This window comes from Bubalus kerabau, chromosome 1 (assembly GCF_029407905.1).
Source record: "Bubalus kerabau isolate K-KA32 ecotype Philippines breed swamp buffalo chromosome 1, PCC_UOA_SB_1v2, whole genome shotgun sequence".
Taxonomy (NCBI): Eukaryota; Metazoa; Chordata; class Mammalia; order Artiodactyla; family Bovidae; genus Bubalus; species Bubalus kerabau.
In genome coordinates this window covers 7,422,709-7,439,464 of record NC_073624.1, presented here as the reverse complement: position 1 = coordinate 7,439,464, position 16,756 = coordinate 7,422,709, and the positions used below count along the sequence as shown (strand labels likewise).

Genomic DNA, 16,756 nt, shown 5'->3' with positions numbered 1-16,756 from the left:
TGCTTTACTTCACCCATGTTTATTGAACGTTAATTTTATGCCAGACACTGTGCTGGGATTCAGTATGAACGTGGATCTTAGAGTCCAGTAGAGAGACAGCAGCTAAGCAGTTATGCAGACTGGTAACTGCTAGTCTGTACGTGTATTCTGAAGGAAGCGTGTGGGACTCTGGAAGGTGCGTGTGGAGTCCGGGAGGATGTAACATGTAAGCTGAGACCAGAACAGATGAGGAAGCACATTCTAGACAGAGCAGAGTTCCTCAAGGCCTTGAGGCTGGAAGAAACCTGATGCCTTTATGGAGCTGGAAGGGGGCCTGTGGGCCTGGGGCTCTGAGGTGGGCCGGGCAGGAGCAGGAGGGCCTTGAGGCCTCTGGGCAGGAGAGTGGTCGGATTTCCATGTGTTTGTAAAGGCCCCCTCTGGTTGGAGCTCAGAGAGGCAGGTCTCTGTGTCCAGGGTCACAGAGACCAGCAGAGAGGCATCTAGGCTGAGTCAGGTGCAGACAGCGGCGCGCTCTGTGCCCACCTGGCTGTCTCCCCTGCCCCCCACCCCGCCACCCGCACGGACACAGGAGCAGCTGCTGCCACAGCCACCCGCCTCCTGCCCTCGGTACCAGTTATATCAGTGACTGATTTGTAAATGAGGAGGCCAACGGATTAATTATTAATCAGAAAGAGACTGCTGTGGGGACCCAAGCTCCTTGTCTGCCACTCTTTCACTTAGGGGAGCCACAGGTGCCCTCAGAAGGATGTGTGGTTGGTCTGCAGTTTATTTTTATTATTATTACTTCTGATCTTTATTTATTTGGCTGCACCGGATCTTATATGCAGTATGTGGGATCTAATTCCCTGACCAGGGGTCGAACCCAGGCCCCCTGCATCGGGAGTGTGGAGTGCTAGCCACACTGGACCACTGGGAAAGTCCAGTTGGTCTGGAGTTTAAATGAAGGGGACTGCATGCTTTGAGGGTGTTTCTTGGAGGGCCTAGCGGAGCCCACAGCGAGTCCCTCCTCTGCCTGTGGTCCCATCCCTTTTGTCCCTGAGGTCTCACCTGTCCAGGGACATGCTTGGTTGTCCAGTTAAACGTTGGCCTCATATCCTTGTGCTGGGGTAGCCTTCCCTTCCCCCTGAGGAAGTTGCCTTTGAATTACAGGCGTACTGGTTACCGTCTTGCTGTCTGTTTGGCTGAAACCTACAGTTGAGAACATGGTCCATCTGACAGTCTTTCATTTGGGGCCCATGAAACATATTACCAAGTGTTGAGCACCTGCCACACGTTAGACAGCGGTGTAGGTGTTCTGAGATGTAGCCTCTGAGGGCAGTAGCTTTGTTCCTATTGCAATGTAGTGACAGGCTCTGGCTGGACAGGCCTGGATTCAAACTCTGACTTGTCTGTTTAAGTAGGGTCTTGAGCAAGACCTCTGAGTTTCTGTTTTTGCGTCTGTAAAATGGTGTTTGTTTTGGCGTGGTACCATTTCCATAGTGGGCATTCAGTAAACATTAGCCAGGATTACAGACAAGGCACCCGAGGCTCCAAAGGAGAAACAACACCCAACATGAGGCGTGGTGGGACCAGGTGGTCCCCTCCGCCCCACTGCTTCCCTCTGGCAGTTCCCCTCCCCTCACCGTGTCCCAGTTAGTCCTGTGGTGTCTTGCCGCCCCCTCACTGCTGGCCTTGACCAAGGACCCGAGTGCCGGAAGGACCCTTCTGCAAATAAGGAAGCGGAGACCCAGGGCGGGGAAGGGGTTGTTCTGGACCTACTCCCCGGCCATGCGTCACAGAACTGGGCCCCATCTCTGTTTCCTGGTCTTTCTCCTGGGCCTGCCGGCTGAGACTTGCAGGCCGGCATCCAAGCCCTTTGGGAATTATTTGTAGACGGCCTCCAGGAGAGGGCCTGCCTTTCCAGTGCCAGCATTTCAGTCACAGGGAGAGGAGGTGGAGGGAGGGAGGCATGCGCACACTGTTTCTAATGCCCTGGTTATTGATTTCTCTCAATAGGACATAAACCAGGAAGTGTATAATTTCCTGGCCACTGCAGGTGCCAAGTACGGCGTGGGCTTCTGGAGGCCTGGCTCTGGAATCATTCACCAGGTAAAGCAGGGCCTGGCCAGCCTTTGCGGGTGGGCAGAGGAGCACACTGTCCTTTGGACCTGGGCAGCACCTCCGGGTCTGTACGAGCAGGGGCCTCAGCGGGCAATTGGATGATGTTTTCATCAACCCTTAGACTCCACTTCCATTTTAAAATTAATTTTCACTGTGTCAAGTTACACATTCTCACCGTCCATGTGAGAATTTAAAGCAGTCCCTTCTGACCAGCATCTTCAAGTTGGCGTGTTTTGTGCTGTACCGTCTGCTGAACGTTTGTACGTATTGCAGTGTTTTTTGTTTTGCTTTTCTCCACAAGCGTCGTACCTTGGGTGGATTGCTAATACTTGATGAGATAGGCACTCTGCAGATAGTAACTTACGCAGTGCTTGCCGTGACCCAGTGAGTCTGGTGGTTGTATTGTCCACACCTTACAGATGAGGAAGCTGAGGAATGGAGATTAAACCTCCTTGCCCAGGGGCATCTGGCTCACTGATTGTGGAGTCCGGCTCCTGCGAACATCCGGGCAGCCTGGCCCTGGGACCCGTGCTCTGCCCGCTCTGTGGTCTCCTATCACACCAGGGGCTCATCCCCTCTCAGTGCAGGGGGTGCCCCTCAGAGTCTGTGGCCGCTTGCTGGAGTTCTGGAGGGGGAGGTACCACAGGTCATGTGGCCACATCAGCCAGGAGCTCTTCTGGGTCTCCCCAGGAGTGAATATTCTCTTGATAGAAGAATATCATGTGTGTGTGTGTGTTTCTGGGGAGATAGTTGATTAGCTTTCATCAGAGGTGTCTGTTCAGGACTGCTGAATGGCGTGCGGGATGTGCGCTGGTGTGTGTTCATCTGCCCTCCATCCTGTGTGTGAAACCTGCCTCTTTGTACCTTCCCAAGGTGACCCTTCTCCCCACCTCCAGCCTAGGCCTCACTTCCAGATGCGCTGAGTCAGGCTGTAACCCGACCCTGCCTGGGCTCCCACACCGCCCCACTCAGAAACCAGAGCCCACAGATCACCACTCTGCCCTTTCAAACCCTCTCCCTTGCCAGGAAGGGGCTCCCTGCGAATGGCAGGTCACATTGGTCTGCAGGGGCCAGAAGGCCTCTCTCAGCTGCAGGGTAAGGGAGTCTAGTGGACCCAACCTTGGCTTTTTGTCAAGGGGACCCGAATCCAAGCGTCCCCCATTCCCCTTGAGTACAGATGCCCAGGCCTTTTGGGGAGCTTTTGGGCCTAGGTTTTTAAAAAAAAAGTTCCTAGGAACCGTGCGATCTCTGTGCAGCTTTCCTCTTCTTCCCCCCTCCCCCCCACATTAGGCAGTTTCAATCCGCCATGTTCACAACAAACCTTAGTCCTTTCCCTCTGCCTCGAATGCCCTGGCTGATCTCTCCTCCACCGTGCTGCTTCCTGGTTCCCCCTGTGCAGCCCTGGCCCTCTGGTGCCCAGCACTGGGGGTCTCTGTGACCCTGCGGGACCCTTCACGTTATGACCACAGAGTGTGCCGCGTGCCCTGTGGGGACCGGGCCTGTGGCTTGTTTACTCCACTCAGCTCTGGGCCCGCGGCCAGGTCAGTACAGAATAGGTCCTCAGTGCGTGTGGCTCCTGCAGATAGATGCTGCATTTCCAGTTTTATGTTCTCAGTGTTAGTCCAGCCTAAAAATATACTTCTTCCCCACCACACCCCCACCTGCCTAACCGAATGCAGCTGACCGCTGAGGTCGCTGTCACAACCAGCTTCTTTGTGATGCTTTCTGCAGTCCTCCGGTCTGCGCCGACCACTCCTTTCTCGATGTGGACCATGCTCACAGTCTACACTGTGTGGTCATAATGAATTCTGTGTGTCTGGTCTTCATGGAGCAGGCTTTTACAACCTTGAGTTTTGGAAATTAACTAACTAGTTTTAAATCTTTGTATTGGCCGAGGATAGGAGGACTGGAGAAGTGAAACAGGTAAACAGTGTTCTCTGCAACAGTTGATTTTGTTAGGGATTCCCTCCATGTTGGCCTCTTCCAGCTGGCTCGATTCTGGTGAAGGAACCAGGTCTTCTAACTTCCCGCATTCTGAAGAGGCAAGACCCCTCAAACCTTGCTCAGTCTACTGAGCAAATGCCTCTCCCGAGGCAGAGGCCCTGGGATTTCTGTAATATTCCAGGGAACCTGCGCACCTTTCAGTTGGTCTTGACAATTCGTAGGAGCCTTTCACTGCTCTGATCTCACTTAGCATCCCCGACATCCATAATATGTGTGTTTTGAGACACAAATCCATATGATGGTGAACCACAGAATCTCAGGTGAAGGCTTTTGGCTGCAAAATAAGACTGCCTCTTCCAGGCATTATTGCAGCTTGCTGCTGCTGCTGCTAAGTCGCTTCAGTCGTGTCCAACTCAATGTGACCCCATAGACAGCAGCCCACCAGGCTCCCCCGTCCCTGGGATTCTCCAGGCAAGAACACTGGAGTGGGTTGCCATTTCCTTCTCCAGTGCATAAAAGTGAAAGTGAAGTCGCTGAGTCGTCTCCGACTCTTTGCGACCCCATGGACTGCAGCCCACCAGGCTCCTCTGTCCATGGGATTTTCCAGGCAAGAGTACTGGAGTGGGGTGCCACTGCCGTCTCCGATTACAGCTTGAGGGACATGCTTCCATCACATCCTCACGGTGACCCAGTGAGGAGTACTGTTGTCAGCTGCTCTTTACAGATGGGAAGCAGAGGCTTGGAGAGAAGTGCATTGCCTGGGGCCCACAGCTGGGTGGTGGGGCCAGAACTGAGACCCAAACATGGTTCCCTTTGGCTGCAGCTCTCCTTGAGCAACCCCGCAGCCCCAGTGTGTCCAGCACCTCAGGTGGTGGGCGGGGCTGCTCTGGGATTGCTGCCCCTGTGGCTGCATCAGGTATCTTGGGGGGAAATGCTCACTGCCACCTCCTCCCTCCCCTGTGCTGGAGCCAGGCCATGGAAGATTGTCCGCTCTCTGGAGAAGCCAGATAAGCACACTCGACACGTCCACCACATGAGGCACAGTGTTATCGGAAGCACCTTTGAGCAGTCAGCATTGTCCCCGGGCCTGTCCCAGGACACACTCTTTTTTCCCAGGTCATCTGGTTCTCACCACCATCCTGGGGCAGCCATTCTTAATACTGTGCTAACAGATGAGGAAACTGAGGTCCAGGGAGGCCGTTACTAGCCCAAGTCATACAGTCAAGAACTTCCAGAGCTGTTCCTGAGCCCAAGCTACCAGTCTCCCAGGTTGCTGGCTCATCTAGGCTACACTGGAGAGGCCCCGTGCAGGAGGCGTGCCTAGGACTAACTCAGTGGCCCAGTGTTGGCAGGGGGCAGTCTTGCAGACCCCACTGGAGCCCTACGCTCCTTTCTCTGCTAAGGGCTTTTAAACAGAAGATCTTGGATTCTTTTTCAGATCATTCTAGAAAACTATGCATACCCTGGGGTTCTTCTGATTGGCACTGATTCCCACACCCCTAATGGCGGTGGCCTGGGAGGCATCTGCATTGGAGTCGGGGGTGCTGATGCCGTGGACGTCATGGCTGGGATCCCCTGGGAGTTGAAGTGCCCCAAGGTGAGAAGTGGGGAGGGGCTTGTGTCGGGGTGGCAGCAGAGGGGTGGTTGGTTGGGTGAGTAGGAGATGTGGGATCCACAAGAGCTGAGAGCATAGGTCAAGCTCAGCTCTCTCTGGGAAGGAGGCAGGGAGAAATAAGCCCAAGTGAGAATTCCAGCAGGTAGATTCCTGGTTCGAACGTGGTGTGTGACACACGGGCCTGTGCCTGCTTTCTTGCCCCACCTACTCAGGTGATTGGCGTGAAGCTGACAGGCTCCCTCTCTGGCTGGACCTCACCTAAAGATGTGATCCTGAAGGTGGCGGGTATCCTTACAGTGAAAGGTGGCACGGGCGCCATCGTGGAGTACCATGGGCCTGGAGTAGACTCTATCTCCTGCACCGGTGAGGATGACGGCCGTGGGCGTGTGCCCAGCCTTTGTGGGCCCATGGGCCTGCGGTTGAGCTATAGACGCAGCCTGCCCATGAGGCTCTGGCCAGTCAGTTTGGGAACTTGCAGTGGGCTCTTAGAGGTAGAGGGGAGGTTGTCTAGTCCAGGCCCTTCATTTACTGGGACGTTGGGGCCCCTTGAGGATGGCGGGTCACTTCCCTGTGGCCACACGGAGTTAGGGGCTGAGCCAGTGTGGCCATGGCCATGGGCTGCCTTGAGTGATCCAGAAGAATCCACAGAAGGTGGAGGTGGTGGGCAGGGACTCAGAGCCGGGCTTCAGTCACAGAGCAGCCCCATTCTCACACTCTCCCTTGCCTGGAGTCAGAGCCTCATTCTCTTCTTTTGGGTTAGAGACCATCACCTGTTAGTCTCTAAGACCAGGTGGGAGCCAGCCCCCTCCCTACTCATCACTCCTGGTGATCTGGCGTCAATGCCTGGGCCCTCAGAAATCCAAGTAGAGTTGGAATGAGCCTTAGAGATGGTTCAGTCCAGACTTCCTGCCTGCCTCAGTTCCACAGCACCCCCACAGAACTGGGGTTCAGCCGGCGCTTGTACCCTCCAGTGCTGCAGGGCTCACTCCTGTAAGTAGCCCTTATTGCTGATGGACGTTCTGTTAGGAAGTTGGCAACAAGCACAGACCCATGTCCCAGCAACCCTATGGGGCTGGAGTGCTGGTTGCAATCAAGACGTCTGTAACCTCCCCAGTTCCGTGGGCGGCTCTGTGGTCCAGGCCGTAGACGTCATTCCAGTATTATAGCTGGAAAACCCCAGGCCCAGAAATATTTCCACTGTGGTGTGGCTGAAAGCATGCGGGCCTGCCCGTCAAGCAGGCAGACAGACCCAGTCCCGAAGACCTTTGCTGGCATTTGCTTTATGGCATGACCATGGACCTCTCTGAGTCAGTTCCCTCACCTGCAAATGGACACAGCAACAGCTGGGCGGTCTGGCCAGGTCAGCTCTCATCACATGGTGGCCATCTAGTCTGCTGAGCAGGCAGCCAGGCCCGGAATTGGAACTCTGCTCGTAGGGCTAGAATCTTGTGTTCTTCTCCCCGTATCCAGCAGCCACCCTGACAGCCGGGACACTGGGCTCCGGCCCTGTGGCCTCTCTTTCCTGGCCCTCCTTTTAATCCTGAACCACAAGGGCAGTGAGAGCGAGGCGAAGAAGTGATGCCAGCTCCCTGGTGCAAAGATGTGTGTGCACCTCTAGCAGGTGTGGGGGCCTTGCCCAGCTGCTCAGCTGGCCCTGTGTGTTCTCTCTCTGTACAGGCATGGCGACCATCTGCAACATGGGTGCAGAAATCGGGGCCACCACTTCGGTGTTCCCTTACAACCACAGGATGAAGAAATACCTGAGCAAGACAGGCCGGGCAGGTGAGCCGGTGAGGGTCCTAATGCCCGCGTCTCTGAACTGACTTCAGGGCTCTGAGAAGCCCCTGGAAGTCTGTGAGAGGTTATGTGTGTGACTGCTCCTGAGTGGGCTTCTGTAGCTCTCATCAGCTTCTCAGAGGCTCTGGCCTCTCAGCATGAAACATCATGGCTCAGGGATTTAGTTCCCCTGAACGAGCATCCCTGGGATTTAGTTTACCCCGCAAACGGCGTCTGAATTCGGTTCTTCTTGGTCTGGTCCCTGGCGCCCTCTATGGGAAGCTCTGTAAATCACATGTATTTGCTTCTGTTTGTAATTCCTACTCTAGCAGGGAAGGAGGAAAATCATTTGGTGCAAGAACCACTTTCTCAGCCTCCCCCAACAACTTCCCTGAGCTTAGCTTCTTTGAAACCCAGAGTTGGAAATGGGGCCTGGGGAGAGCTTGTTGGGTCTTCTGAAGGGAGGCGACTGGTGGAGCCAGAGGCTGGGGGACCTGGGGAGAGCTTGTCACTTTGTTTCCAAGCTCTCTGTACACAGAATCCTACCTGGAAGACTCTTCCTTCAGTTATAAGTAACTTCTCCTCCTCTAAAATTCAGTGCTTCTCCTCTCCCTGACTCTGAACCCCAAGTCAGTGCCTGTCCTCAGTGTCCCCACGTTCCTGTGCCTCTCTCGTATTATGTTGTAACTCCTGGCTCACTGAGAGCACCTTCACTAGACTGTGAATTCCTCGAGGGCAGGGACTGTGTCCTCTGCTGTTGTTTGGTTCCTTTGTTTGCCCAGTCAGTGCCCAGGGCCCAGTGTGTGTGGCAGGTGCTGGGTAACTGGTTCTGATGGATGGATGGATGGATGGATGGAGTCTTGTGACCAATTTCTGTCTTACATGCTTCAGTCTCCCTCCCTTGTTGATTTCAGACATTGCCAACCTTGCTGATGAGTTCAAGGATCACTTGGTACCTGACTCTGGCTGCCATTATGACCAACTGATTGAAATTAACCTCAGTGAGGTGAGGCAGGGCATTGGTTCTAGGGAGCTTCTGAGGGTGGGGGTTGTTCAGGCGCCATCTGGAGACTTCTTTTGGGCCTTGGGGAGAGCTTGGGCAGGTCCCTGGCTGCACACCCAGCAAGGCTCTTGAGCTTTTGGCTCCCCAGCTGGTCATTCAGAAACATTCAGTTTGCCCCTGCCTCCGCTCTCGGAGAAGCCAAGATTTTACCCTTGAGCTTGCTTTGTTGTCAGAATTCAGAGGGCAGGGCCCAAGATTCCAACCCCGACCCTGGTGCCCTGAGACCTGTAGATCAGGGTAGCATTTGGAAGGCCAGAGGAAGGATGGGCTGGAGGAACCAAAGTAGCAGAACAGAGCAGCTGAGGGTTTGGGCCCTGAAGCCAACCTGCACCAAGTTCAAATCCTGACTCTGCCACTTAAGCCTGTGACCTTACTTAAGGTCACTATGGGCCTCACTTCATCATGTGTAAAACCCGAGGCAGTCATGGGAACTGAATGAGCTAATTCATGTAACAACTGTTGCTGATATTTATTGAGGGCTAATTGGGTGCCAGGCACTTCACTCAGTGCTTCACGTTGGTGATAAGTAGCATCACGTATAAAATGTCTGGCCTCCAGATTCCAGAAGCACCACCTCACTGGAGATAACGGGCTGAGGGAGCCGGCAGCCTTGATTCATCCCATGCCTCTGCTGTCTCCAAGCTCGTGACCTTGGGCAAGGCAGGCAGCTCTGCCATCTGCAGGCGGGAGATAATGACCTTGGGGGTTGGAGGGCTCCAGGAGCGGGTGCATGGACAGTGCCCGCTGCTCGGGCCCTTCCTGGGATGAGGAGTGAGCTGTAGAACGAGAGCTGGCCTCCCAGGCCCACCGTGACTGGGCGAGCAGAAGCCAGGCCACCTCGAAAGAGAGAGGTGTCACACACCAAGCTGAGTTCCTTCCCACTCCCGCCCCCACCTCTTTTGCTTCAGCTGAAGCCGCACATCAATGGGCCCTTTACCCCTGACCTGGCTCACCCTGTGGCAGAAGTGGGCAGTGTGGCAGAGAAGGAGGGGTGGCCCTTGGACATCCGAGTTGGTGAGTACCCGCACCCCCAACCCCAGAGCCAGCAGGTCCGCCCAGGGCTGTGGACCATCGCCCGTGCTTACCGTGGGGCCCTCCTGAATGGTTCAGGCACTTTCTGAAATAGTTTTTTTTCCCTCCACAGCTTCTTAAAGAAATTACTTTTTCTTGGTATAAAAGAAATACCTATCAGTGTAGAGACTATCGACAAGAATTTTAAAACACCCCTAATCTCCACCCTCAGCCAGAATCAGCTCTTTGTACATGCCCATATTGATGTGTGTAAATTTTGTTTTACGAACATTTCCTCTTTCACCCACCATGCCTGACTTTACACGCTTTACACACACACACGGGCATGTCGGCATCACTGTTGCCATCTTTTCGTGAAGCACATGAACCCCGGTGGCCTGAGAGTGAATCTGCCCCTGCCCCTTCATAGCTGGGTGACCGTGGGCTCGTTGCTTCGCCCCCTGTACCTCGGTTCCCCAGCTGTGAAATGGGGGTGATAACGGTTAAACTTACTGGGAGGGGGGACGTGTTGAGGGCTGGCGAGAGCTTCCGACGGTGCCTAGCATGAGGCGCTGCCCAGTGTGTGCGGCCTTACTAGTTGACATAAATAAAAAGAAGTCTTTTGGTAACTTAATAATTAGAAAATAAATCACTGAACTGGTAAGACAGACTGTCTCTCTCTATAGACAGTGTGATGTCATCCAGTCTTTACTGGCTTTTTGAATAACTATGATAGACTTCTTTAAAAGAATTCTTTTCTTCCTGATTATAAAACCAAGTAGAAAGCCAGAGAACGCTACCAAGTATAAAAGAACATGGGCCTCTAGGTCCTTACCCAGCAGTGGTCCCTGTCCGTAGTGTAGTGGGGCCCTCCAGTGTGTGTCCACACACAGACTCTGTTCACTCTGAGACAGTGGGTTATACGCTGCCAAGGGTGTTCAGCATCGTGCTCAGTCGCCACAGTTTCTCTTAAGTGTCTGGGTTGAGAGGATAGACAGCGAGATAGGTTGCTTCCAACTTCTGTCTGTTGGGAGCAGGGTCGGGGAACCCTTGACTGGATGCGGATCGTTTGCAGTCAGGCGGAGCTCTGGTCACTCTCCTCCTGACGGTCCATCCCCCCACCCACGACGCACCAGGTCTGATTGGCAGCTGTACCAACTCCAGCTATGAAGACATGGGCCGCTCCGCAGCCGTGGCCAAGCAGGCGCTGGCCCACGGACTCCAGTGCAAATCCCAGTTCACCATCACCCCAGGCTCGGAGCAGATCCGCGCCACCATCGAGCGGGATGGCTATGTGAGTGCCCGTGCGCTGCGCCCCAGCTCCCCCACCCCTCTGCTGAGGAACGTGGCTGCAGGGCAGATCCGGTGCCCTGGGGTTCCCGCCAGCCTGCCCCCGACCACTCCCCGTCCTCTCTCCCCACTGCAGGCACAGATCCTGAGGGATGTGGGTGGCATCGTCCTGGCCAATGCCTGCGGGCCCTGCATTGGCCAATGGGACAGGTGAGAAGCACAGGTTTTTTTTTTTTTTATGTATTTTTTAAAATTAATTTTTTTTTAATCAAAGGATAATTGCTTTACAGAATTTTGTTGTTTTCTGCCAAAGAAGCACAGTTTTGTAGGATGGCCCCTTGTGTTCTGGGGTACAGAGCCCCAGATATTGAGGGGAGATGCCCTTGGGGTGGAGCTTCCAGGGCTGTAGGATATTAGAAGACTTCTCCAGGCAGGACTAGAAAGTTGGGCTGGAGGTAAAGAGGAAGAGTCCCCCGCAGTGCTGAGTGGCTGCCTGCCCAAGGCCTGGGGAGTGGGAAGAAGCCAGGGAGGCCTCATCCTAACGCATATGGCGGGGGGCTTAGATGGACCCCCCTGAAAGGACGCCATAGCCCCGGTCAGGGATCCGGATCCCTGGCCTTGGTCTGGCCTCTTGTCTTAACGTGTGGCTTCTAACAAACCTCAGTGATGCCTGAGGTTCCCTCCTGCTCCGTGGGTGTGAGTTGAGTCACGGGAGGAGGTGACCATTTCCAGGTCTTTCCATTTCCCCCTCCTCGGCCATGAGCTCAGCAGGTCAGGCCAGCTGATAAGGCCAGATGTCCCTAACTGTGTCCCCTCTGATCTGGCAGGAAGGACATCAAGAAGGGGGAGAAGAACACCATCGTCACCTCCTACAACAGGAACTTCACAGGCCGCAACGACGCAAACCCTGAGACCCACGCCTTTGTCACGTCCCCAGAGGTGAGGCTCCGCCCTAACCCAGGATGGCCTCTGGGGGCCCTGCCCTGGCCAGTCGGGGTTGGGGGCCCCGCAGGGCTGCTGAAGGAAGGTTGGCATCACAGGGCCAGGAGTTGTTAGAGCAGAAACCAAGAGCCACAGGCCTTGCCGGCCCCAGGCATCGAGCTCCCTAGGTGTGCCCTGCCTGGCTCCCCTCAGCCCCAGGAGTGTGAGGTTTTGTTAGAGTCACCACCGGAGACAGAAGGCAGTCCTGCCTCCACCCGGCCACATGGGCCAGATCCTCAGTGCCCTGGGGTCCCGTTGGTGACCGTGAACAACACAGGAGGCGCCTGCACTGCCCAAGCCAGGAGGGAGGCCGTGCTGTCACGAGGAGCAGTCAGTGAGCTGCATGCCCTGGGCGCTCGGTGCTTGTCCACGCACAGCCAGTCTTCTGTGACTTGTTTTTCCTGTGCTGGGTCTTTGTTGCGGTACGCAGGCTTTTCTCTAGTTGCAGCAAACGGGTCACTCTTGTTGCTTGTTGGGTTTCTCACCGCATGACTTTTTCTGCAGAGCATGGGCTCCAGGGTGCAAGGGCTCAGTAACTGTGGTACATGGACTTAGCTGCCCCACAGCACATGGAATCTTCTTGGACCAGGGATCAAACCCATGTCACCTCCTTTGGCAGGAGGATTCTTAACTAGTGAACCACTAGGGAAATCCATGACTTGGTTTCTTAAATGAGCATTCCAGAAATACTTCAGTGAAGAAATGGCCCCCTCCATGTTTTTAATGCCCATGAAGGAATGTCGTCATCATGGGAGCGTTTCTGTGCCAGGGCCTCTCGGGGTCCAGCACTGGCCCTGCCCAAGGAGGCGCTGAGGTCCAGGCCCCGGGGGGCAGTAGAGGTGAGTGCGTGAGTCCTCTGCAGGCCCTGGCCCCAGAGACACTGCCGCAGCTCCTGCCTGCCAGGGGAGAATCTGGAAATTTCCCGGCTCCGCCTCAGTTTCGGCCTAGGCTTCTGCTGAAGTAAAGGGATGGGTGGGGAGTTTGGTGCGAATGACAAACTGGCCGCCTCCCTTCCAGATTGTCACAGCCCTGGCCATTGCTGGCACCCTCAAGTTCAACCCAGAGACTGACTTCCTGACTGGCAAGGACGGCAAGAAGTTCAAGCTAGAGGCTCCAGACGCAGATGAGCTTCCTCGAGCGGTGAGCAGGCACGGCCTCTGCCTCCCGTCCTGCGGGCCCACCTCGGCCTGGGGCTCAGGGCCGCTGAGATGCTTCCGGCCCAGGAGGGGCGCTCGCCGGGACGGGGAGCTTGGCACATGGGGAGTTTGCCTGCCACGGGAGCATGTCCACGTGGGACTGAGGGCTTGGCACCCAACCTGCCCTGTCGCCTGCTACAGGAGTTCGACCCCGGACAGGACACCTATCAGCACCCCCCCAAGGACAGCAGTGGGCAGCAGGTGGACGTGAGTCCCACCAGCCAGCGCCTGCAGCTCCTGGAGCCTTTCGACAAGTGGGACGGCCGAGACCTGGAGGACCTGCAGATCCTCATCAAGGTCAGCGGCTCAGGGACACGCGAACAGCCTTGCTGCCAGGGCACCCTCCCCTGATGGGCAGGAGGGCCCAGGAAACCACACAGGCCCCCACGGACCCTGGGGAGAACACGGTCAGGAGTCAGGTGGGGGCAGGAAGGGAGGTTTGGCTGTGGGGGACTAAGGGGATCTGTGTCCCCCATCCTGCTGCCCTGTGCCAGGCCAGCTGCTCAGGGGCCTCTGGGTGTAGGCAGTGAACACAGCGTTAGGAGGGCAGGGTGGGCACCGTGACCCTCACAGCAAGCCTCTGTGCACTGGGCTTGACTGGACAGGCTCTGGCGCCGTCGATTCCTAGTCCCATGGTTGAGCATCGGGTAGGGCCTGTGCCTGGGAGCTGAGCTGACCGGCCAGAGGCCTTGGAGCCATGCCACACAGGCACTGTGCTGTTTACTGCGGGGTCTGCAGGCGGTGACACAGCCACCGTTAAGCCCACGTGGTAGACAAAACTCATCAGTCACCAGGCAGAACCCAGACACATCCCTGGGCTCGTCTGTCTCTGGCATGAATCTGCAGGTGGTCTCCCAACCTGGGCATCTCCTACCTAGGGGCCTCGGGCTGAAGGGCGAGTGAGCAATCACACGGGTCCTCCGTGCCTGGCTCTGCCCCTTGAGGGGCAGGGGACAGCCTTGCCTGAACCCTCTTGGCCAGAGCGTGGTGGCGCCAAGACTGCAACCCATGTCAGAGCCTGACCTGCTTCTTCAGTCTGCACTGCCTACCTCCAGAGGGCCTGTTCGTCCACCACTCAGAGCCCACACCCCGACCTCTGTTCTCTCTGCTCACCCACCCAAGGTCAAAGGGAAGTGTACCACCGACCACATCTCGGCTGCCGGCCCCTGGCTCAAGTTCCGTGGGCACCTGGACAACATCTCCAACAACCTGCTCATTGGCGCCATCAACGTGGAAAACGGCAAGGCCAACTCCGTGCGCAACGCCGTCACCCAGGAGTTCGGTCCTGTCCCTGACACCGCCCGCTACTACAAGGTGGGGCAGAGCTGGCGCTTGCTGGTGGCCAGGTCGGGCACTCCCGCTCAGGGAACGTGGCGTCCACACTTGCAGCTGTGCAGTGGAATGGTGTCCCAGTGTCGAGGCAGCCCCGTGTCTGTCTCCCCCGCTGCCCTGAGCTCTGGGTCACACCTTCCCAGGCCCTGCAGACAGCCAGGCCCTGTCTCATCCTGTCTTCCGAGGGTCTGGCTGGGGCTGGATTCAGCTCTAACTTCCCTTGTCCTTGGGGTGCAGGTGAGGCGGGGGGGCTCTGGCCTCTTGACCTGTGAGCCTTAGGCCTGAGGGCTGAGCAGGAGGTGGGCCAGTGCCACCCTCTCCCTCATAAATTCACTCCTTACTCACCCCTGACAGAAACACGGCATCCGGTGGGTGGTGATTGGAGATGAAAACTATGGTGAGGGCTCGAGCCGGGAGCACGCGGCCCTGGAGCCTCGCCACCTCGGGGGCCGGGCCATCATCACCAAGAGCTTTGCCAGGATCCACGGTGAGCAGGAGCCCGGTCCCAGCCCCGCCCGCCTCCCCTCACTGGCAGCCCAGGGTCACCCGGCCCGCAGAGCCTGGCGGGGCTGGAGCCACGTGGCCGGTCTCCAGGGTGTGTCCACAGAGAGACCCCACAGCCCCCCGGCCCCCAGCCTCTGCCCCTTCAGGTTTGTCGGTTCTGACACCGCAGCTCCCCATCCCCGGCATATACTGGTCTCGCTTCCACACTTGGAGCAGTTGAGATCCAGGCCACGTGGTCAGAGGACCGTCTCTGACTGTGAGAGGCCTCAGGGAAACACAGGCATCCAAGCACGCTCGCCTAGGGCCCCACGTCACTGGGAGAGCGACTAAGCTGGCCCTCACGGTCAGTGACCCAGGTTTGTCCCCACGTGGCAGGACCTGGGGTGACCCTCCCAGAGCCCTAACTGGACTTGGTTGGTGAGGTTCCTCACAGAGAAGGGAGGGACGGGACCTGCCCACTATGGACTACTGCCCCCTGCCTTCTAGAAACCAACCTGAAGAAGCAGGGCCTGCTGCCCCTCACCTTCGCTGACCCAGCTGACTACAACAAGATTCACCCTGTGGACAAGCTGACCATCAAGGGCCTGAAGGACTTTGCCCCCGGCAAGGTCAGGGGGCAGGGAAGGAGGGTGGGCCAGCCAAGCCCATTTGTTTCTCCCAGAGCCACCCTGAGAGGGGAGGGGAGGGCTGCCCTCCTACACCTGGCCCCACCAATACCTCCTTCCGTGAGCCTTTGTTCTAGCTAGAAGGGCCCCTGAATTCTCCAGGTAACCCCTGAGAGGGAAGCAAATGCCTTCCCAGAGATGAAGATAAAGTCAGCTCAGGCCCCCATTCCATCCAGTCAGTGGCCCAGGCCTGGCACTCCACGGCCACAGCCCACACCCTGCAGGGCCCTGTGGTCCCAGGAGTCAGGGCCTCCAGGTCTTCCCGTGGCCAGCCGCCGAGGCCCACACTGGGCCTCGGACCTGGTTCACCTTGCTGGCCCCAGGCCCCAGAGTGGTGGCCCACCCTCCTGAGCCTCTAGCGGAACCGAGGGCCGTGTTCCCAAGGGCCTGCCCGCCCACACGCATCCCTCCTCACAGCCGCTGACGTGCATCATCAAGCACCCCAACGGGACCCAGGAGACCATCCTCCTGAACCACACCTTCAACGAGACCCAGATCGAGTGGTTCCGCGCCGGCAGCGCGCTCAACAGGATGAAAGAGCTGCAGAAGTGAGGGCCCGCTCAGCCGCCACCGCCCGCCGGCCTGCTCCTCGGACCCGGCTCCGGCGTCACAAAGGCAGTTCCGCATCACCAGAACCGGACCCGATCTGATCCAGCCGTGGCTCCACTTGGAGATGTGGTGGCCGGGCCTCCTGCCCTCCTCCCCTCGGCCCAGGGAGTGCCCCAGAGCCGGGGGTGGGGGAGGCTCTTAACAGCGTGTCAACCCCCCGTCTTCCCGTTTTTAGTCCGATTCAGATCTTGAGCAGCTTCATGCAACTGTATTTATTTTTGATGACAGACGCCCATCTAAAGTTTCTCTCTTGCCTGTTCATTTCACTGGTGGCTGAAGGATTTGAAAAAATCCTTCTGCTCTTACAAGGAAAATAAGAATTCACGTTCAGTGACTGTTGCTGTGTGAGTGGTGGTGTCTGCTGTTACCAGCTCCAGCAAGGGGCAGGGGGGTTCCTTCACAGCCAGGCTCAGTGGACACCCCCGAGAGTCACGCCACCGCGTTTGTTTTTCAGCCCCACTGCCTGCGGGGCAGCCTCCCCTCCCCATCCCCACATTCCAGTCGCTTCCCCGATGGGCCTGGGGGGTTGGGCCCGATATGGAGCCTCTCCTTTCCCCTGGGCTTTGAGTTGCCCTTCAGACACGCAGTGTGTGTCTGTCTGTCGTACAGACCAGCCACCACATCCAAGGTCACAGCTAGTCCCCGTGTGCCCTGCCCCAACCCCCTGGCA

At 56.9% G+C, this 16,756-nt stretch overlaps 1 protein-coding gene across 1 annotated transcript in view; it reads left to right on the top strand.

Moving 5' to 3' along the window:
* Nucleotides 1-16,425, top strand: part of ACO2 (aconitase 2) — a 48,144-nt gene extending 31,719 nt beyond the window's left edge. The window contains exons 4-18 of the mRNA XM_055566300.1: nucleotides 1,996-2,088; nucleotides 5,483-5,641; nucleotides 5,872-6,022; nucleotides 7,337-7,441; nucleotides 8,350-8,441; nucleotides 9,407-9,512; nucleotides 10,646-10,803; nucleotides 10,936-11,009; nucleotides 11,627-11,738; nucleotides 12,798-12,920; nucleotides 13,118-13,273; nucleotides 14,099-14,290; nucleotides 14,663-14,795; nucleotides 15,299-15,420; nucleotides 15,895-16,425. Coding sequence (XP_055422275.1) covers nucleotides 1,996-2,088; nucleotides 5,483-5,641; nucleotides 5,872-6,022; nucleotides 7,337-7,441; nucleotides 8,350-8,441; nucleotides 9,407-9,512; nucleotides 10,646-10,803; nucleotides 10,936-11,009; nucleotides 11,627-11,738; nucleotides 12,798-12,920; nucleotides 13,118-13,273; nucleotides 14,099-14,290; nucleotides 14,663-14,795; nucleotides 15,299-15,420; nucleotides 15,895-16,029 — 1,911 coding nt within the window. The 3' untranslated portion in view covers nucleotides 16,030-16,425. The remainder of the gene's footprint in view (nucleotides 1-1,995; nucleotides 2,089-5,482; nucleotides 5,642-5,871; nucleotides 6,023-7,336; nucleotides 7,442-8,349; nucleotides 8,442-9,406; nucleotides 9,513-10,645; nucleotides 10,804-10,935; nucleotides 11,010-11,626; nucleotides 11,739-12,797; nucleotides 12,921-13,117; nucleotides 13,274-14,098; nucleotides 14,291-14,662; nucleotides 14,796-15,298; nucleotides 15,421-15,894) is intronic.
* Nucleotides 16,426-16,756: the final 331 nt, after the last annotated feature.